The 23,892-nt window shown below is 32.6% G+C and overlaps 1 protein-coding gene and 1 pseudogene across 1 annotated transcript; one reads left to right on the top strand and one right to left on the bottom strand.

The window, feature by feature from the left end:
- The first annotated feature begins 2,300 nt into the window (after nucleotides 1-2,300).
- LOC131596235 (molybdate transporter 1-like) lies at nucleotides 2,301-4,394 on the top strand. The gene is made up of 2 exons (XM_058868836.1): nucleotides 2,301-2,647; nucleotides 2,916-4,394. The coding sequence occupies exons 1-2, from the start codon at nucleotides 2,386-2,388 to the stop codon at nucleotides 4,109-4,111; spliced, it is 1,458 nt and encodes a 485-aa protein (XP_058724819.1). The 5' UTR covers nucleotides 2,301-2,385; the 3' UTR covers nucleotides 4,112-4,394.
- Nucleotides 4,395-10,797: 6,403 nt separating this feature from the next.
- Nucleotides 10,798-22,308, bottom strand: LOC131598446 (uncharacterized; annotated as a pseudogene).
- Nucleotides 22,309-23,892: the final 1,584 nt, after the last annotated feature.

Genomic DNA, 23,892 nt, shown 5'->3' with positions numbered 1-23,892 from the left:
TTAACTAGCATAACACTTATACACGAAGCCTCTCTTACAAATGTAAACATCATCAAACATGGTTTCTTACCGCCGTAAATTGGCCTTAATATATGCAGATTCATTCATCAATAATTTTCTAACTATATGTAGGGGTGTCAAATAGGTAGTGTTTGAATACAATATTTGAATAAATTTTTGTTCTTTTGAGTTCATATCAGTGTGGATATCAATAAGATGTTTGAATAAATATTCTTTTGAGTTCTTTTGAATAAATGTTTGATGAACTCAAAAGAACAAAAATTTATTCATATCAGCGTGGATATCAACTTTTATACTCATACATATACATTATCTATATTTCTAATAAAAATAAATTTATCAATTAAAAAATATTATAGCATTTTAAATTTTTAACAAAACTATCAATAAAATTCAAAGATTTTTTTGTTGAATAATAAAATTAATAAAACTTATATTTATATTAAAATGTGCAATAGTTTAATATGGATGTATATCTTTAAAGTGATATATATATATATATATATATATATATATATATATATATATATATATATATATATATATATATATATATATATATATATATATATATGATAATATAAATTAAAATATATAAATAAGTAAAGATGAATATTAAGATACCAGGGCGTCCGCACGGGTAAATTTATTTGATACGATATAGATTTTTTTTAAATATATATGTAAATTTGAAATGAGTTATTTACTTATAATATAAATAATAATATGAATTCAATTTTGACATTTGAAAAATAAGAATTTTGTTTATCAAATAAAGAGAATTGTTATTAAAAATAAAATAGGTATTTTGTTGATAGTGGCCCGTGAAAAAAATAAAAAAATTGACATTGAAAATAAAAATTTTGTGTCTTAAAGAAAGACAATTGTTAATTAAAATAAAATATTTATTTTACTGATAGTGACCTGTAAGAAAAATAGAAATTTTGACATTTGAAAATAAAAAATTTATATCTCAAATAAAAGCAATAGTTAATTAAAATAAAATATGTATTTAACTTATTGTGACCCGTGAGAAAAATAGAAATTTCGACATTTAAAATTAAAAAATTTGTGTTTCAAATAAAGACATTTGGTAGTTAAAATAAAATATATATTTTATTGATAGTGGCATGTGAGAAAAATAAAAAATTTAACATTTTAAAATAAAAAATATGTCTCAAATAAATACAATTTTTTATTAAAATAAAATTGGTATTTCGTTGATAGTGGTATGTTAAAAAAATAAAAAAATTTAACATTTAAAAATAATTTTTTTAATAATTATGAATAATTTTTTAATAATCATAAAATAATTATATTTTCGAATGACTAAACTTTTATGTGTTTCTCTTCATTCAATTAAAAAAAATCAATTTATTTATTTATTTATGTTAGAAAATTAAAAGGGAAGGAGAAAATGGAGAGAGAGAAAAATTAAAATTAAAGTGAAAAGATATAGAAAAGAGAAATAGTGAGTGAAAGAGTGAGAAGTGGAGAAAAAAAGTGAAAGTTGAAAAAGTATTAAATAAGAATTTGACATTTGGTAGTATTTGGTTGAAGTAAGATGAATTAATTGAGAGATTATATTTTTACTATTTTAATTTATTGTAAGTGTTAAAAAATTTGTAAACAGCAGCATTTATTTGTAAACAGATTGTTGATAATTTATAAATGAACAACTTTTTGAAAAAAAAAAGTGTTAAAAAATTTAAAGTGAAGGATATTATTGGTAGTTTACAAACATGTTATTTTAATAAATAATTGATTATTCATGTCAACACTCAGTATCTATGTTATGCATCAACACATATATCCATTTATTTTAATGAGTAATTATTCATGTCCACTGTCGTATCTATTTTACGAGTTTTTATCCTACATTTTTTTTCTAAATATCCATTAGATTGTAGGTATAGTTGACCCTTAGGTGTATGCTATTTGTTAATTAATTAAAATTGTGCATACGATGTTATATTAAAAAGAATAATATAAAGTGTCAACTTCGTTATTATGTTGGAAAGATACATGGTAAAATTTATAAAAGAGCAAGAGAAAAATTGTTTAAAAGAAATGATGACTCAATCATTAAAATGTGAAATATATAAATAGTTTGGCATTTTTGTTTGTTAGCTACATGTTAATTTAAAATGACAAGTTATTTTTGTCAATGGTTTAGTTTGCTACGTTTTCCTTTCTATTTTTTATTTTAACTTGGCAAAAAATACAAGTTCTTAGCAACATTGACTTTAGAACTCCTATAAATAAGGCAACAAATAACATTTCCAATTCATATTCTTTTCCTTCCATTGATTGGTTATAATAAACCTCTCTTTTAGCCACTAATTCTATCCTAATATTTTCATTATGGCACACCAAAACCCTCCTTCTTCAATTCCAATTTCAGATCCAGAAGCTCCTGAAATCACTCCAACACTTCCAACTAACCCTTCACACACAAGTTTCTCAGCCAAATATGGAGTTCAGAAACTGAAAAGCAACTTGATTTTCCGTTCTAAGTGGGCTGAACTTAATGGTGCCATGGGTGACCTTGGCACTTATATTCCCATAATCTTGGCTCTCACTCTTGCTAAGGATCTCAACCTTGGCACCACATTGATTTTCAATGGTATGTTATTGAATCACTATTATTGATATTACAAGAGATTCTTTAGTTTAATATGATTATATGATCACGGACACATGAAACACGACACTGATACGGACAAGTTGATATTATTTAAAAAGATAAATAAATTAAATATAATCACAAGTGTCGATCAATCTCAGACATTAACTGAATACAACTTTTTTCAAAAGTGTCAGTGATAAGTATGATCGGCAGAGACATTAAAAAACTTTACATTACAATAACCAAAAAAATTCTAATATTACAGGTGTCTACAACATCTTAACTGGTGTCATTTATGGGATCCCTATGCCTGTCCAGCCCATGAAGTCAATCGCCGCCGCGGCCTTATCGGACAAAGAATTCAACGTACCAGAGATAATGACAGCCGGAATCTTAACCGGCGGCGTGTTGTTGGTTCTCGGGATCACGGGACTGATGCAGCTAGTGTACAAGTTAATTCCTTTATCTGTTGTGAGAGGAATTCAACTAGCACAAGGTTTGTCATTTGCTTTAACAGCTGTTAAATATGTTAGAAAAGTGCAAGATCTTCCAAAGTCCAAAGCCTTAGGTCCAAGACCATGGTTTGGTTTAGATGGGTTGGTTTTAGCCATTGTTTGTGCTTGTTTTATTGTTATTGTGAATGGAGCCGGCGAAAAGAATCGCGGTTGTTGCGGTGCTCCGGAAGATGGTGGTTTGGATGGACAAAGAAATGATGAAAGTGAAAGAGGAAGAAAAAGTAAGATGAATAGATTGAGAAAGATTGTTTTTTCACTCCCTTCTGCTTTTTTAGTCTTTGTGTTGGGAATTGTTTTGGTGTTTATAAGAAGACATGAAGTTGTACATGAAATTAAATTTGGACCCTCTTCAATAGAAGTAATGAAATTCAGTAAACAAGCATGGAAGAAAGGTTTTATCAAGGGTGCAATTCCGCAACTTCCATTGTCAGTTTTGAATTCTGTGATAGCGGTTTGTAAATTGTCAACCGATCTTTTTCCGGAAAAGGAATTTTCAGTAACTTCAATTTCAGTGACAGTTGGGTTAATGAATTTGGTTGGTTCATGGTTCGGCGCTATGCCGACTTGTCATGGTGCTGGTGGATTAGCAGGACAGTATAAATTTGGTGGAAGGAGTGGCGGATGTGTGGCACTTCTTGGTGCTGCGAAATTGGTATTGGGATTGGTGTTAGGAACATCATTGGCACACATATTGAAGATGTTTCCTGTTGGGATATTAGGTGTGTTGCTTTTGTTTGCTGGGATTGAACTTGCTATGTGTGCTAGAGATATGAATAGTAAAGAAGATTCATTTGTGGCACTTATTTGCACTGCTGTTTCTTTGGTTGGGTCAAGTGCTGCTCTTGGATTTTTGGTTGGGATGATTGTTTATGTGATGCTTAAGCTAAGGAATTGGAGTAATGATAAACCACTTTCTACTATTTGGAATCAGAAAAGTCCTAACTGAATTGAAGAAGAAATTATGTGTTTATTTATGTGTGTACAGATTTTTAGTATGTATTGTTTTCTTGAAATTGGTTTTCTTTGTTGCTAAGTGAGTGAGGAATTGTGGGGGTTCTGGTTTTAGGACTCTTTATTTGTAATTGTAAAAAGTGTTTAGAGTTTATAATTAGTGATAGGAACTTTATTGCTGGAATTTGCTCTATGTAACTTATGTATGCTATCGCATACCTAATGTTTATACTCTATAATAATACAAAGAATTTGATTGAGTTGAAAGAAGCTTTTACAAAAAATTTGTTGTTAAGTGGATGTTTCTTTGGTCCAAGTAATCAGTTTAAGTAAACATGATATACAGTCAAGTTTATGAACAGTATCTTTTAATCTAAACCTAGGAAGATGTATTATGCAATTAACAGAAGTATTTTTGCAATATCACACTCTAGCAACACTAACTAGTTTATCTCTACTATAGAGACGACAACAAAATTAGAAACAGTTCGATCTCATCCAAAATCACTTCAATTTTAGTAGATAAATCGTACCGTTACTACCAACTTGAATGTGATTTTTTTTTCGAAACCGAAATACGTTCGCCACATCACCAAAACATCCTTTCTGTTCTTAAGCTCAAAGTTGTTGTAAACGACGTTCCATTCGTTGTCAACTGAATGTGAACGATACTCGAGCTTCACAACCTTTTGTTTGTCTCCGTAAGGTAGGCGATAGTGGATTTCGTCAATGATATCGTCGAGCGAGGTATAATCGTTGAGTTTGAACGTCCGCCCTGGTGTTTTGTCATCGGAGCAGGAGACACTTACGGCATACCAATGGATGTTGATATCATATTGAGACATTTTTGTGTTTGTGTGAAAAACAACATAAGAAACCCTAAGTTTATAGAAAACCTAGGTGAATATGGACCAACAATTTTCTGTCAAACTTCTTTATGTATCTATATCCGTGGAATGACCCCATATTTATTAGTTCCGGAGGTATCTCTCCGGAACATTCTCTGGAACTGCAAACTTAAGAACCTAGATACGTATCCAGGACTTTTGCTGATACATTTTTAAGCCAGAACCAGAACTACAAACTTAACGACCCCATAAATATAGAAAGTGAGTATATTGCAATGTTAAAAAGTGAGTATATTACACTTCAAAAATTCAAAACGAATCAAAACAAATGTTGCCAGCTAAATCTATTGGTGGTTCCCTCTTTGACTTTTCCGCATTCGATTCGTTTTTAGTGTTGTTCAATCTTTCGAATTTGTGCATCCTTTCAATAAAATGATCCGGCCACGTCTCAGCATTTGCGGTTGAATAAATCACCCATTACGCTGATGTAGGTGGTATGAGGCATCCCGGTTTCAAGTAAACTTGTAAAAAAATGACTTGATTTTGCAAGTCATCCAATACACATGATGCGATCATTTGAATTTCGAGGTGGTGCAGTGCGGAGTGGGAAAAAGGTTTCCAAAAATCAGTATCGCGTCAAGTCAATGCACACCTTATCATATGCACATGCAATAAGATGACCCATATCCGGGAAGCTCATCCATTTTGACACTGGTACTGGACCGCTCAAGCAAGGAACAAGAGATTCATAAACCGCTTCAAAAAATTTTCTCTTTCCATACAACCGCGTGTACAATTTTTTATGTGTCTTCAACTCTTGGAAAAGTTGATGACGGACAATTGCATGACTATCCTCTCACTTACCAAGCAAAGCCCCGCCCGGTAAACGCAATTCTCGTCCCCCTTAACATTGACGATCCGCTCGATGTATTTGTGTATAAAAACCGGCATCTCGTCGATGAATGGAATTTTCGGTGGAATCGGGGTCGGAGGCGGTTTGCTTACGTGGGCTCCTTTCATGAAACTTTTTTTGAGATTTAGGAGTCGGTGAGTCAGGAGAAGTTTTATCAACATGCTCACAATAAGAAGGAGACCGTGTAGTCGAGTTATCATTCGGTGTAGACTTCATTTTCTTCGGAGCACCCTTTGTCTATACCAGTCGAGAAGGCAGTGTCATGTAGTTGTACCTCCGGAAGAAACGTTACTTTTTTTTTTACAAAATCTTGATGATTAATGTGTGCAATATAATGGACAAAGTTGAATCTTTACCTGAAATTCAATCTTCTCTTGCTCCCTTTGATTTGTTGCATGAAAAAGTTGGAGTTTTGAAGTGAAAAATAATATTGATGATGTAGGATTTTTTTAGGTTGGTGAAAGTGAGTGTGGAAGAAGAAATACAACAATGGGGATGTGATCATGCAGTTTTAAAATATAGCAGAACCTTCCGGAACTATATCTACGGAGACTTTTAGTGCTAAGACGTTCTGGATATGCATCTACGGAAATTTCTCTGAACTGAATTATTTTGAAGTTTTTCCCAACGTTTACCAGTTTAAAATACGACTATCTGGGTATGGACCCAAACATGGCTGATTTTGAGTGTCAAACAACGAATAGGGCCCATATCCGGTTCTCCAACTTGAGAGAGTTGTATGAGAGCCACTTGGTGGTGGCAACAGAGTCCGAGCAGGAGGGTGACGAGCTTTTTACAGAGTATCACCGTGCCTGCACTTTGAGGTGCTGGTTCATGTTCTTGGTAGGCACTGCACTCTTTGTGGACAAGAGTGCAACCTAGGTTGACATGACATATCTCCGCTACTTTATCGACCTGAGTACCATTAACCAGTGGAATTGGGGGTCAGCTATTCAGGTATAACTATACCAGAAGTTGAATGAAGCCTCCAACTGGAGAACCAGGCCGTTGACTGGATCTTGCACACTCCTGACGGTACATTTCTTTTTAATTATTTCACATTTATTTATGGTTCGTATTTATTTTTACCATATTATCGTATTTATGTTTCAGGGCTGGATCATCTCCTACTTCCCCCGCATCCACGGCTTCGCCATTGATCATGCGTACGATAACGCAATGCTCAGGGCCGCCTGATACGTTCTCCAAAGGGGGAATAACGCACTGGGACCATATCGCGGGTACCTGGACCACACTGCTCACGATGTTATCCGTTGGACGCCATTCACCGACTACATTGTTGTTGTCCCATTTGACGACATCACGTTATACTCTGGATGGTTGGCATGCGGGGCCAACACCATGGTGATGTATCTACCGGAGCGGTGCATGAGGCAGTTTGCACGTGTGCAGATGATACCGAGATCACCGTTTGAAGCTGCTCCAGACACAATTACCTGAGTGGACCTCACTGCTATATTTGAGGACTGGGGGCATCATTTGGTCCCGGAGGAGTATCGACGTATGGAGGCCACCCAGAAATGGCATTGTGTAGAGGGGTACGTGACATGGTTCTATCGGGTGTCACATCCTCTGATGACACCCGACGATCCCGGAGCTCCTATGCCAGCATATGAGGAGATCTTGGAGAACCAGCAGGATGAGGATGACCATGTCACTGATCTCCTACCGATATGTCAGCGGATAGAGATGCTTGGGAGGGATGCATTGGACCGAGGTATCATCGCGCACGGCGGTCCAGAGGCGGTTGCCATCGTGGAGAGGGTTGTCGGTGACGCGGGCGGTGCGGCGGCATATACCAGGCAGAGGAGGTCCCAGGGAGTTAGGGTTAGGCATACTCAATAGATGTTGCCTATTTATTTTTTAGTCTTGACTTTTTTGTATTCGAGTTATATTTAGTTTATATCAAGTACTGTTTACATTAAGCATTGTCGTTTAATATAGAATACGGGACTAAACATTGTTTAGAAAACAAAAAAAAATAGGTTTCTGCATATTTCGGATATGCATTTCCGAAACACCAAAAAAATGTGAAAATTGGTGTTTTCGGAGATCCATCTCCGAAAAAACCCCCCAATTAATATTTTCGGAGACACGTCTCCGAATTCTGAAAAATTTTAGAAAAAAAAAACTTCGGAGATGAATCTTCAAAATAGAGGTATTATGGGATTTTTGTTGGAGGTTCTCCCTATAGAAGGTTACAAAGAAATTTCCAAATTTTTTAGTGTTGGGTAATATCCATTGGTATATTACAAATCATGTTATTCAGATTGAATTAGTCAATAATTTAGAATGTATTTCGCATATTCCACATTAATTTTGATATGATATATAACAAACTATGAGAGATCCAATTATTTCACTCAAATTTACATAGTTTGAAATTAAAGCAAGGAGTGGATTGTGTTTTATAAACTGTGTCTACAAATAATAATTAGATCATCCACAATAAATCAATAATAGCCATGACTTTGAATCATACAAAAAATGTATAATAACAAAACATTGAATCTAGCCATGATTTTGAATGATACACAAGTTAGCAATGTATAATGAATGACATTATGATTAACACCACATCGTGTATGCAGTCTGTGATGTCCACATTATAACCTTTTTAGATTATAAAGACTGAATAATTTTGGTATGACTTATCTAATGATGTGCCTTTATCCAACAAAAAATGGTGTGGCATGACTCTCTTCCAACTTCATTAGGAAATCACCATGGTTGCCTTTTTCAAACATTTGTCACTTCATATTATTCACCAATAAATGTCTGTATCTGAGACATTTTTAAAGTTTTTAGTAGTATTTTAATAAAATTACTAAATATTATTTTAAATGTTATTTGTATACATGATAAAAAATATAAATATTTAATTTCTATTGCGAAAATACAAGTTTGAATTTTAAAAATAAAAAATATGAAATAGTCCAGACAATTTTTGGGACGACGAGCGGCGATGGGCGTAGGTCAATTGTTGTCGGGTTCGTTACGGCTGATAATTTAGTCTGGCGAATATTAGATCTAGTCCAGACAATTTTTGGGTATCAGTGGGTCGATCGTTAGTTAATGGAATGCGTTTTGGGTCTGCTAATTATATGTTAAATCTTCATCATTCGTGTATTCACAACTAGGGGTGGCAAACATGCATGTTTGTCTCGTTGAAGTCCATATCGCAAAAGCCCACAAAAGAAATGTAGTGGGACAGGGCGGGCATTATTTAAGGGTGTGAGCCTAAAACTTTGGTCCGCCGTGCAAACAATTAGGGCGGGGCGGGGAATGTCTGTGGGCTTTGCATCAATTAGGCCTAAAAATGTAAAACTGTATGAAAATGCACGTGCCCACAAAAGCTCGTAAAAACGGGATGGGGAGAGGCAGACATATTTTAAGTTGCAAGCCTAAAATCTCTGGCCGCTCTGCAAAAAAGTGCGGGCAAAACGGGGATCTTGTTTTGCACCCCTATTCACAACCTTCAGAACTTTAAAGTTGAAGATATAGGGAAAAGTTTGAGAATTCTGGTGATAATCTTAGAGAAGCAATAGTAAATTCTTAAGAGTGTGTTTTTGGAGTTTAGGAAATCCTTTAAGATATCTAAGGGGGGTTGAGAAATATTTCTAAACACTTGAGACATGAGTGATTCATATATAGAGATATAGAGAGAGATTGTGAAACAATTGGATAGAAAATAGAGTTTGTTCTTAGAAAATTGGTTAATTATTTTCTTGTACTCACATATGTCCGTCGAATCCTGGTCGATGAAATTGTACTCACAGTTGAAACAATTGGATAGAAAATAGAGTTTATATCCGAGCAAAAATGGCGATCTTCAATGTCCGTCGAATCCTGGTCGACGAAGGCAGCTCATGCGAAATAATGTACTCACAGTTGTTCAAGACACTCCAGCTCGACGAATCCCACCTAACTCCTTACGTGGGCGCCGACCTTCAAGGCTTCAACGGCTCTACCTCCAAACCTTGGGGGTATGTCGAGCTCCTCGTGACACTCGGCAAAAGAGAAACCACCAGGGTAATCAAATGTGAGTCCCGCTACAACTGCATCCTGGGGAGGCCCTCCATCGCCGAGTTAACAACGGTTCCGTCCACGGTCCACCTGATGATGAATTACTACACCAAGAGAGGAAGGGTCGCCAATTTTAAAAAAAAATTACTCATTACTAAATTATGGTACCAATTTAATACTCATATCATTTCAATTAAACACGATAAAATTCTTTTTCCTAAAACAATCAATGGATTTCCAAACAATAAGTAAAATTTTTAAATTGAATTAGTCATCAAATGGTATTTTAGAATGTTAATTCTAGTTTAACTAAGAAGTAAGAACCAAGCCAGAGTGGTTCTTTTAACCCGTGAATCGGTTCTAGACACAAAATCAAACCGATTTGATTAGTGAACCGGTTCTAGACACAAAATCAAACCGATTTTACTAGTCATGCCCAGAATGAACCGTTGCGATATATATATTGAACCGAACTAGTACAGTACCAATTGAACAATGAACACACGCTAATCTCACACAAAGTCCAGTGGTTGCTTTCATCTCAAGAATATGATCTCACTTGCCCTGCAACTATATGTCATTAGAATATTCTAGACCATATACCTTTATTAAGCATATTGTTTTTTGGAATGAAGCGAATACAGTAAACTAAGAGACATAATCTTATCAAAGAAAATATAATTCATAACAAAGCAATGAACGAATACAATTTGAAATTGCATAACACAAAAACTTAACAATTATTATGAACAAACTGATGCATGAGCGTTATACACATTTTTTTGAAGTGAGAATTAGAATTGTTTCATAATACTAGCACTATGAATCCACGAAAGTTTTCCCTCTTTAACGTTTAAACAATAATCCGATGGATCAACTATCTTTCTCAAGGATGGCCTTGAAAATATCATTGGAACAACAACCATAGAGTTCACTTGAATGCAGTCCTTCAAATTGATATGTATACTGTTTTCTACTATATGATTTCGTGCTGTGGATCGATAAAACTTCCCCATCTTTCATATTAAAACAAGAACCCAATGGATCAATTATCTTTCTCAACGATGGCCTTGAAATCGTCATTTGGTAAACAACCTTAGAATTCACTCTACTGCATTTCTTCAAATTGATCTCTCTCAATTGTGTGCAATTTTCTACCACATGGTTCACTCCTATTTTTGTGACAAAAACAATCTTCAAGTAAAAGATGCAAAAGTCTAGGACAACTTTTTGAGATCAGATGGAGTGTTTCATTATTAACATTGGTATGCGACAAGTTTAACCACTCCAATTTAGGAGCTTTAAAGTTGATTCCCAATTGCTTCACATTTGAACAATGTGACAAGTTTAACGACTCCAAATTAGGAGCTTCAAAGTTCATTCCAAGTAGCTTCACATTTGAACAATTGGCTAAGTTCAAATGCCGAATTTTGCAACACATGTTTAAAACATGACAAATACTTTCAGATATCTTATTGCAATGACTTAAATCAAGTAGTTGCAAATTGGGAAAAATGGAAGCAAAGACTAGGATGTTTTCATCACTTAACCACGTATTGTACGACAAACATAGAGACTTTAATTGAGGAGTTACCGCAAAATCCATGGAAGTGTTAGAATTTTCCACCCTGGTTGTCAAAGGATATGTGTAATCCATTATGATATAAGTAAGTGAAGGATGGTTGGTAACTAGTGCAAACAAATTTGCAAAATGACGTGAATCATGGGTAAAGGATAAAGACCTCAGTGTTGGTGCTTCAACGAGAGCTGAAGTAAGATCGGCAATGGTTATGGAATAACAGCCTAATATAATAACATCTTGGAGAAGCTTACAATTCTTGAACAAGCAATAAAGCAATCGGTCATTCATGTATGAATGGTAAGAGAGATTAATCTTGCGGAGTTTGAAAAGTTTCATCGAAAGAGTCTCTATCCCATCATGTAAGTTATTGCAAATTTTGAACCTTGGACTTAGGTCGAGTTCTTGGAGAAAAGGGAAACATTCGGCGATGAGGAACAAGTCATTATTATTGAATGAATCCACTAAACATTTAAGAGACGTGAGAGCTTTATTATTTTGAGAAAATGCTCTCAATCCATGTACCGGAATAATGGGATGGTGGGAGAGATGGAGTGAGATGATGTTCAATGGAAATCGAGAGAGTTGATGGAGAGATTTATTGAGGTCATAGCGGAAATCCGAGAAGTGTAGAGACGAGAGATTGGGGAACCTTTGGGCTATGTTTGGGAGTTTGGAGGGGAGGGGAGGGGAAGACTTCCAAAAATGAAATTTTAAAAAAATATAGGAAAATATTTGACATTTTTTAAAAAAATAATTTTGTTTAGAATGATAAAAGAGTCATTATCATGACTAAATTTTTAATTTTCACAATACTATAACAACCTAAAAGATATTTGGAAAATTTATTTAAACCCTTCAAAACCCTCCAAAACCCTCCTTCAATACAATTTTTGAGTTCCCCCATTTTATGGGGTTTTTGGTGTTATTAATAAACTCAAACCCTCCAAAACCCTCCAACCCAAAATCCTTTTAACCTTTTCACCCAATTCTTCCTATTTTCCAAAGCCCTCCCCTCCCTTCCCCTCCAAACTCCCAAACATAGCCTTGGTGTAAGCCATGGGGAAAAAGGCGTGTGTTTGTTGGATTTTTGACATTGAGAGAGAATTGAAGACGACCGGTGATGGAGAGAAACTTCTTTGAAACGAGGGAGAGTGAGTTGATGTGGCAATTGTGTTTGTTGCTTTCATCGTCCTTGAGGATTTTCAAAATAGATTCCCAACAATCATCAGCTAGATCTGATGCTTCCGCCATTCTTTTTCACACTTTTTGTGGGTGAAGCTTCAGTAGCCTGGTTCAAGATATTAGGGTTTTATTTGAGAAAATTTCTTTACCCACCTCCCTCTTTTCTTGGTCACCTCCGGTGAAAAACCCAAAATACCCTCACTTCGGAAATGCATTTCCGAAACTTTTTCAAAATTTGTCTTATTTCGTAAATGCACTTCCGAAAATACGAAAAAAAGGTGTTTTCGGAGATGCATTTCCGAAAACACCCCCTTTTTTGGGTTTTCGGAAATGCATTTCCGAAAACACCTTTTTTTTTGGGAGGGGGGTGTCTTCGGATATACACTTCCGAATTTTTTTGGGAGGGGGGTGTCTTCGGATATACACTTCCAAAATATTCCAAGACCAAATTGGTCTTGGATTGTTTCGGTTATACACTTCCGAAAGAATTCCATAATTATTAAAAAATTAAAATCAAGGTGAATCAATACAATTAATAGGTATAAAATCAAGGTGAATCAATACAATTAATAGGTATAAAATTTCCTAAACAATTTTAAAGTTAAAAATTATTTTACTAACTTATATAAATCAAAAACATCTTAATTTCATAAGTAAATTTTGAATTATTTAAAATTAAATATAATATAAATATAAATATAATATATATATATATATATATATATATATATATATATATATATATATATATATATATATATATATATATATATAAATTAAAACACTCATTGTTTTAATTTTTATAATTATTATATAAATGTATAAATATATTTATAATGAATATATAATAATTATTATATAAATATATAATAATTTTTATAAATATATATTAATTATTATAATTATTATATAAATATATAAATTAAAACACTCATTTTTTTAATTATTTTTGTAAATATATAAATATATAATAATTATTATAAATATATAAATATATAAATAAAAAATTATAACTCATTTTGTAAGTGAAATTATTTTAATTTTTTTAATTAAAATTATTTTAAATTTTAAAATATGAATCAAAATAGAAATATATAATAATTATTATTCATAATTCATAAATTATATCAAAATATATAATTATTATTATTAATTACTCATAAATTATATCAAATTTATGATAATTAAATTAATTAATATCCTAAAATTAATATTTGAGATTTTTTTAGATTTTTTTTGTTGGTTCGGAGATGCATATCCGAATTAGTCAAAATCTCAATTTTTGGGATTTTTTCGGAAATGCATTTCCGAAGTCTGGAAAAATTTTTAAAAAAAAAAATATTTCGGAAATGCATTTCCGAAGCGGGGTAAAATGGGGTTTTCGCTGGGGGTGACCCCATAGGGAGGTGGGTAAAGAAAAAATCTTATTTGAAACACAATATTTCAAAGTTCTCCTATATTTATGGTACTATTCATGGTGTTTAATAGGTCAAATATATATACACACTAAATAGTTTATTGAATTTAATGGTTAATTGGTCCAGTGGTGATTGGCGCTATATAAATAAGAATCAAATATTTTATACTTATATTTATCAACTAATTCAGTCATAGTGTGTTTTTTTTTTTTTTACATTATCATGTACTCAATTATCTTCTATTTTATTTATTTTATGCATTGTAAATTTTTTTTTTATCAATTAATGAAATCACAGACTTAATTGTGTATTTATTGATTTCCATAATGGTAACGTATGATATTATATTGTATAAGTAGATCTTAAATTGAAATAAATAATTCTTGATACTAAAGTTTTAAATAAGATTTATTGGAATTTAAATTCGAGTACTAATTATAGAATTTAATTATATGTGTTTTTTTTGTTACAACTAGTAATTTTATCTAGGGTGTTCGTGGTGCGATTTGGGCGGTTTTAACGTAAAAAATCATCCGAACCGCAAGAGAAAAAAGTGTGTGGTTCGGTTGATTTTTATAAATAAAACCGAACCAAACCAATGCGGTTTGGATTGGTTCGGTTTTTTTTACAAAAAATTTATTAAGCCATTCATGTACATATATACATATTGATAACATCATAACTTTGTATTTATTCTTTTATGCGTTATCAAATAACAACAAAATTCATTATATTTGGGTAACAACTTTCCATTTAATACACAAAAATAATATTAGATAAAAGTGGAATAAAAAATATAAACAGTAGTATAAAATAATATCAAAAACATTATAATGAAATAGAAAAAAAAGAGGAAATGAAATATTAGAGAAGATGAAAAAGAAAAAGTAGAAGAGATGTGATTAGATAATAAGAGGAATATTAAAAACGTAATTGGAAAAGAGAACAATAGAATAAAAATAATAAGAAGGACAAAAAAAAGAACTTAAGAGATGAAAGACTATAAAAGAATATGTGATATGTATTTAGAAAAGAAGATGAGATGAAAGTGCAATACCGTTAAGAGAGATTTGAGAAGACTTAAACTGAAACCTTAAGTGTGAGGAAGAGAAAATCATTTGTAATTGTAAGACTAAAGCATAAAAGATTTGAGTTTGAGTTGAATATAAGTTAATTAAAGTTTGGAGGTTGTTGAAGGATAGAAAAACACTTAGAAATGGGGGGTTTGAATAAGTGTAGTTTAAAAACTTGAACGATAAAAACAATTTGCACAGTTATTTTTATCCTGGTTCGTTGTTAACTAAACTACTTCAGTCCACCCCCACAGAGTTATTTACCTCACCTGAGGATTTAATCCACTAATCTCAACAGATTACAATGTTTTTCCACTTAGCCCACGACTAAGTCTTCTAGAGTATCCTGATCACAACCTGATCACTCTAGGAACAAATGCTTAGACACAAGCTAAGACTTTCTAGAGTATCCTGACCACCACGTGATCACTCTAGTTACAACTGCTTAGACACAAGCTAAGACTTCCTAGAGTATCCTGATCAACACTTGATCACTCTAGTTCCTTACAAATTAATGTAATCAATTCTAAGAGTATTACAAATGCTTCTGAAAAGCTATAATCACAACAGTGATATTTCTATTAAAGTTTAAGCTTAATCTCACTAATATATTACAACAGCAATGTAGTGAGCTTTGATGAAGATGAAGTTTCTGAGCTTTGAGTTGAACAGCGTTTCAGCAAGTTTTTCAGAATAAGTTCGTTCAGAATTGGTAACCTTGCTTCTCATCATAACTTCATATTTATAGTGTGTTTTTTTTTTACATTATCATGTACTCAATTATCTTCTATTTATTTATTTTATGCATCGTAAAATTATTTTTTTTATCGATTAATGAAATCACAGACTTAATTGTGTATTTATTGATTTCCATAATGGTAACGTATGATATTATATTGTATAAGTAGATCTTGAATTGAAATAAATAATTCTTGATACTAAAGTTTTAAATAAGATTTATTGGAATTTAAATTCGAGTACTAATTATAGAATTTAATTATATGTGTTTTTTTTGTTACAACTAGTAATTTTATCTGGGGGTGTTCGCAGTGCGGTTTGGGCGGCTTTAACGTAAAAAATCATCCGAACCGCAAGAAAAAAAAGTGTGTGGTTCGGTTGATTTTTATAAATAAAACCGAACCAAACAAAACCAAACCAATGCGGTTTGAATTAGTTCGGTTGACTCGGTTTTTTTTACAAAAAATTTATTAAGCCATACATATACATATATACATATTGATAACATCATAACTTTGTATTTATTCTTTTATGCGTTATCAAATAACAACAAAATTCATTATATTTGGGTAACAACTTTCCATTTAATACACAAAAATAATATTAGATAAAAGTGGAATAAAAAATATAAATAGTAGTATAAAATAATATCAAAAACATTATAATGAAATAGAAAAAAAAGAGGAAATGAAATATTAGAGAAGATGAAAAAGAAAGAGTAGAAGAAATGTGATTAGATAATAAGAGGAATATTAAAAACGTAATTGGAAGAGAGAACAGTAGAATAAAAATAATAAGATGGAAAAAAAAAAAAGAACTTAAGAGATGAAAGACTATAAAAGAATATGTGATATGTATTTAGAAAAGAAGATGAGATGAAGGTGCAATACCGTTAAGAGAGATTTGAAAAGACTTAAACTGAAACATTAAGTGTGAAGAAGAGAAAATCATTCGTAATTGTAAGACTAAAGCATAAAAGGTTTGAGTTTGAGTTGAATATAAGTTAATTAAAGTTTGGAGGTTGTAACATAATACGGTTTGGTTTGGTTCGGTTTGTAAAATACAAACCACAAACCGAACCGTGCGGTTTGTTAAAAAATGGCTCAAACACATCCGAACCAAAAGTGTTTTTTGCGGTTTCGGTTTGATTTGGTTCGGTTTTGCGGTTTTCTATTGGACTGGTTTGGTTTTGAACACCCCTAATTTCATCTCGTGCAATGCACGGGACAAATTCTAAAAACCTATTGCATGTCATAATTTTTTAAAGGATTTTTGTTGATTAAATAGTTGAAGTACATAGAAATTAGTGGCGGAGTAATTAATATTAAATACTAACTAATATTAATATATCAATATTTGTTGAAAAGAGAGAAGAAAATAATGTGCTTAACAATTGTTTAGGCAGAATTTTACTTAAAATTTGGCGCTTAAATGTGTATTCTATTTTAATATATTAAGGATTTTACTTAAAATAATTTGGCGCTTAAATGTGTATTCTATTTTAATATATCAAGGATTATATGTGTTTTTGTTCAAGCGGTAAATTGTAACAAAAGTAAATGATCATGGTAATCAAAATTGTTCAGACCTGAAAATCGACATGTAGAAGAATCAGGATTTAAATAGGAAAAATTGAAACAACAGCAGTTTAGGCGGTTTTTAGGTTGTCAGACTGAATTTTGATTTTGATTTTTAAAAAAAGTCATAAAAGAAAAATTGGATTTGAATCAAAAGTAATGTTTGATTTTTATTTTTTTTCCTCCTCCAATCACTCTAATACACAATAAGCTAGAAAAATCAAAGTAAAAGTTATTATTATAGATTCTTTTGATTTTCTATGAATGAGAGTGAATTTTATATAATAATAAATTATAGGTAAATACCATAAAATATAGTTCACACATAATAACTGAGAAAAAAAAATGATCAGACAATGTCGTGAATAAATAATTGATAAAGTTATTAAATTTTTTAATTATTATTATTAATAATATTATTATTATTATTATTTGAATTATTATTTATTATTATTATTTTAAAATGAAAGTTTTGAACTTATCTGACTATAAAAAAATTTAAAAAAATATATTTAGGATTAATTATTAGTAAATTTGACCACTGAGTTGTCATGGAGTTTTTTGGGGTAAGGATGATGCCGAAGTAGCTTACCTGATTGACATGTATTTATTTGAATAAATAGACTGCAAAACACTTATGGAGATTTAGATTTAGGAAGATTGTAATCTACTTTATTTTGAAGGTTGTCAAAAAACTATAAAACTGACTCCTCAAGTGATCATGTGGTGACTTACCAAAAGAGATATAATAAGCACTATTAGCAGCCCAGATCACCTCAAGAAAGCACTCGAGTACTTCAATTTCCAAAGATCATTGTGATAGAACCTATAAAAACACGTCTGAAGCGTGGCGTGAGCCACATTTAAAGCGCCATTTCCCAATGACACCAACGTCACCTTTTGGATTTCCATTCAAGTCGACTATAGTAGGCACGAAAGGAAAAATACAACAAAGCCCTCGCACTACAAAGCAAAGGCAAAGGTTTGAGGAAAACTACTCTAGGTCGGCCAAAAGGCCAACAACCACGGCCCAAAGAATACAAAAATCTACCAAGTCACTCGCAGGGTAGGAGTTTATACTATGATAGTTTGCAAACAATATGAAGTCAAGATCCATACGTCGGGAGACCATGGAGTAGTTATAACCGCTCCATTATATAAAGAGTAAGCGCCTTATTTTCCAGGTATAATTCAAACTTTATTCACTTGCCTTATTCACATACTGACTTAAGTGTTGGAGTGATAATCTTACAGGTCCGCCTCTCTCTCTCTCTCTCTCTCAGTGTATTGGAGCTCAAGTCCACCACCATATCTTGCAACCTCAAATCTTCGATCAATTCTGGTTCTCTAGCAGAATTGGTTCTAATGTTGTTGTTCATTTATCATCAGCTAGTGAAGACTTTCATAAAAAGAACAAGGTATAGGATTTGAGGTCAAAGCATGATGGATGCTAGAAGGTTGTTTCAAAGATCTTTGATGAGCTTTGAAGAAGACAATGAATAAAAACACATTTGACCACTCTGTTGTCGTGGAGTTTCTAAGGGTAAGGCTGGTGCCAAAGTAGTTTACCTGATTGGCAAATATTTATTTGCTGAAATAAAATTCAAAATACTTACGGAGGTTCAAATTGAGGAAGACTGTAACCTACTTTATTTTGAATGTCATCAAAACATTGTTTATTGAACAAATTAAAGCAATTTAACTTGATTGTAAAGTTATAGATTGTGTCTTCAATAGCTATCAAAGAGATATATATGGTTTTGAATTGTTGAGAGTGAAACCTAAAAGATTGAAGTTCATCAATTACAAATGTATAAATTTTAGTGAGTCCTACAAAGGGAAGAAAAGTAAATACATGAAGATGGAGTTTTTAGAAACTTTGATAGAAAATACTCAATTTGAGGAGGATGTTTCTACTATGTATACTAGTAGTAGCGAAGGAAAAATTACTAGGGCCTCCAAATATTTTTAACTTGTTTAATATTTTATACACATTCAGATCTCCTTCATTTCAAAGTATATTTTTAGGCTGAACCATGTTCATTGTCATCTTATCAGCAATTTTCTTCTCGTCACAATCTAAGTTACGGACAATAAGATGACTTGTTAACTTGTTATCCAATCCATGGTTATGTAAATCACACAACATATTAAATTTCTAAATATTTTTTACAATGTGGTATTCACGCAATTTAAAAGAACATATAAGTTTCTTTAACAAAATTACATAAGAGGTCTTTTACGTTTTTTTTTTTTTTTAATAGATTGGTTCTTAAGTTTTTTTTTTTTACAACTTGTTGGCCTTTTAAGTTACCAAATCAAAACTGCCCACAAGTGGAACATACAATTAAGATATTGGTTGATGTATTTTGTTAAATTAAGATCTTACTTTTCATATATTTTGGAAGATGATTTATATATTTAACTGCAGACATTTAATTTAATAACTTAAAAGGACCAAATTACTGGAAAAAAATTTAAGACCAACTTAATACAAAAATATAACTCAGAGGACCTCTGACATGATTTTGTCCTTTTTTTTTATGACATCGTGACGTTTTAAAGTTATTCATAATTTTATGATAAAGCTTTATACTAAAAAAATTACATGTAAATTTTCCAAACTATAGACTTTTACTGGATATTTATACAAAACATCCTAATAAATTGGAAAAATAATTATAAGGGGACACCAGCCAATTATAATTAATTAAAATATAGGAGTGGGGTGTATACTAAAAGTGGATGTGTCATGTAAATGATTGCCACTCCCCATTTTATACCTCTCACCTTTTTAAACAAGGCGTTTTTACCAAATTATTTTCGTAAAATATTGGATTTTTGAAATTTCATATAAATATTAGAAATTTTGTTGATTTTACCAATTTTCTGGTGCATGATGTTACATACCAGAAAATTAAAATCTCCGGTACCGAATTTTTCAAATATACGGTATGTGAAGAAGTTAAAATTGATATCGAAAATTTGAAAATTTCCATACATGAAAAAAGAAAACTATCATGAAAATATTGTATAAGAGTGCACATCACCACCACATGTATGAAAATTTCCGTTTGATGAGTAAATTTTCTGGTATAAGAGTGCACATCACCAATATTACTGGAAATTTGAAATTTCCGGTATTTGAAAAATATCGAAAATTTGAAATTTCCAGTAATATTGGGACTTAATTTTTTAAATTGCATCGGAAAATTTGAAAATTCCGGTAAATAGATATCGGAATTTTGTAAAATACAAAGAATTTCTGGTATCAACCAAAATGAGATACCGAAAATATACTTTTTGATGATTTTGGCAACAGTAATTTTTTTTTCCAGAAAGAAGTAGATTTTTTGAATAAGTAGTATAAAAAAAAGGAGGGTTGGCAAGTTATTTCTCTGGAATAACCGATGGTCAGAAATTCTCATTTACAGTATTTCGACACCCAAAAAAAAAGCCAGCTCATTTATAACATTTCAATTCGTTTTTGACAGCATCGAAAAAATGGCGCCATTTGTAATGAATTAGGCCCAAGTCTATAAGCCCATTATAATTAATAGTAGTGAGTCATCATCCTTTAGAAGAATCTAGATTAGGTTATGTTTATATTATAAATAGATGGTTGGTGAATGTAATGATCATCAAAATGAAATGAAGGAAGAAGTTAGTTTTAGAGTTTGTTATCATTTTTAGTATAATTTCTGTATTTCTCTTAGCCCCTCAGTTATGTTCATAACAAATGGTGCTTTCATTGCCATGAATTCTCCTCCATCCAATTTCTATCATCACTATTCATATGATCCTACAACTATCAACACCCATACTTTGTTGAATCCACAAACATATGAACATCCCATTCTCACTAACAACAACCCACCTTTCCAGCCACAATCAACCATTCAGAAAAACAATTTCAATATTTCAATATACAATGGAGATGAGGATTGCTATTGGTGGATTCTTTGTACGGAAAAATATTTTGTTGCAAATAGAATATCAGACTCAGAAAAACTAGCCAGAGTTGTTTCAAGATTGAGAGGTCGAGCTCTCCATTGGTGGTTGCAATGGTCTCAAAAGCATCGGTTAGCAAGCTAGGAAGCCTTTACTACCGCTATTCTATGGTGTTTCAAACCTGAATTTAGAGAGGTTATGCCAGAGTCAGATGAAGCAGGGGAGCCATAATCGGAATTTTCGAACTCTGTTTTCACAAAGCCAGATTTGGAATCAACGAAACCCATAAAAGAAACTTCTATTCTTGAAGATTTCATCTCTGATGCAGAACTTGTTGTTGATGACCAAAGAGTTGCTTACCCGACACCCACTGTGAAGCAGCAACAAATTCACCGGTTTTTTTCCGTAGTACCTCCGACCACTGCTAAAATCATTGATATGATTCCTAATGATATTGCAGATGGGTCAATTTCCAACACACCTTTCGATCCAGGTCCGCCGAAGCTACCTGATTCATCTTCGCCGGAATCATCCTTGCTGAAACCTTTGGTCACCATTTCTCTACCGGATGTCACCTTGCTACGACATGGACCACCACCCACGCCACCAAATATGATGGTTTGTAAACCAAATCGTCCGGAGCCAGAACCGCCGGACACCGGTCGACCTACACCGTCAATACCACAGCGAGTCCTAACACCATCAAAAAGTAATACAATGAATTTCACAAGAATCAGTAAACTCATTCTTGCAAGAAAATATAATGAAATTGGATTCTCACATGTGCCCACTATGTGTTCGATAAAATACCTCTGCAAGCAACAAACCTTTCCGGCGTCAATGACCTCCGCGATGTGCACCATGACTTCTTCGAAGCTCTCACGCAATTCTTTGGCACTTACCGGCATATCCTCTTTGATTCTTGCATCGGTAAAACCGCGTGGCCTTATGGTTCTGGTATAGGGAGCAAAATAGATTGGGTTCTACCTGAGGTCGACGATGATGACATCGTTAGCGCTTTTAAAGGTAACTCCAATCTTTTCTGGGCTAAACGTTTTGACAAACAGTTTCTAGGCATGAACAATTGGTGGTTTAATAATTGTGGTACTATCCATTCTGGTAGTTTCAAGGATCTAGGTATGAATGTTCTTGCTAGAAAAATAAATTGCCATGTTGTTGCTGTTGGATATGTTTCTACCAGTGACACTTCTGCTGCTTTATCTTCTTTTTGTGCATCTGTTGGAATCCCTTCCATTGTTTTCCTTCCAGCTAATAGAATTTCTATTGCTAAATTGGATCAACTAATTGCCAATGGTGCTTTAGTTCTTAGCATTGATACTGATTTTGGGACTGTTATGGATGTTTTGCCCAAATATTTGCAATACCCTTTGAAGATTCCATGGGATAGAGGAAAAGTAAACCAATCTTAACTCTTTGATAGGTGTGCCACTAGTTGTCAACTTGTGATGCTATTATTAGCTGTAAGATCTACTGCAAGTATAGCCAAAAGAATGAGGTATGGGACTCTGATAATGCAGAAGAGATATCAAGGAAATGATTATTCGTTGGCCTTCTTAGTAACCCTTGGCTGCTCAATATTCATTCTATATCCTGCAGGAACTGACATAAGTCCATATGGTAGAGCAGGTCAATTTTTTATTTCTTACACGATTCTCACCTTTGGTGCTCTAACAATTGCTACCATAATGACAGTGGGTTGGATTTGTAGTTGTCTTTGGCACCATTTATGCTTTTAATGTGTTCATTCCAAATTCTGCATTGCCTCATGAATTGGTGACAAGAAAGATCTTTTTGAATGGGTTGTCTCAAGATAAATTTGCTGTTATAATTCTTCAGTTTAGGCAGTGGGATCTTGGAAGCAACTTTAACATTATATTTACAACCTTGAGGACAAGGTTGTTTTTTCAAGATCGGTGGAATGTAATGAATTAGGCCCAAGTCTATAAGCCCATTATAATTAATAGTAGTGAGTCATCATCCTTTAGAAGGATCTAGATTAGGTTATGTTTATGTTATAAATAGATGGTTGGTGAATGTAATGATCATCAAAATGAAATGAATGAAGAAGTTAGTTTTAGAGTTTGTTATCATTTTTAGTATAGTTTCTGTATTTCTCTTAGCCCCTAAGTTATGTTCATAACATCATTCGAAACTCGTATTCAATATCTCAAATGAACTATCTCTGAACTATGCATCCGGCATCATTTTCTCTTTTTTCATCTTGTTTGATCTTTCAAAAACTTCCTTTTCAGTTCAACATTTCCTCCGTCGCGGCGTCTCTCAGATGCATAACTTGAGTATCACTCCACTTCAGATCCATTGAATCTGGTTAGGTTTACCTATTTATTCTTTCTGCATTACCTTTCTCATCATCGATTGTTAATTTTTTACAATGGTTTATTTTAATCCACGGGTATATTTCAAAA

Source organism: Vicia villosa, linkage group LG4, assembly GCF_029867415.1.
Source record: "Vicia villosa cultivar HV-30 ecotype Madison, WI linkage group LG4, Vvil1.0, whole genome shotgun sequence".
NCBI lineage: Eukaryota > Viridiplantae > Streptophyta > Magnoliopsida > Fabales > Fabaceae > Vicia > Vicia villosa.
Note: the sequence above shows the minus strand (reverse complement) of the source record. Positions and strands in the feature narration are given on the sequence as shown.

Bases quoted from the DNA above. Each gene is read 5' to 3' on its own strand.
- LOC131596235 (XM_058868836.1), top strand. From the start codon at position 2,386: ATGGCACACCAAAACCCTCCTTCTTCAATTCCAATTTCAGATCCAGAA. The intron at 2,648-2,915 runs GTATGTTATTGA...CTAATATTACAG, and splicing joins CACCACATTGATTTTCAATG to GTGTCTACAACATCTTAACT.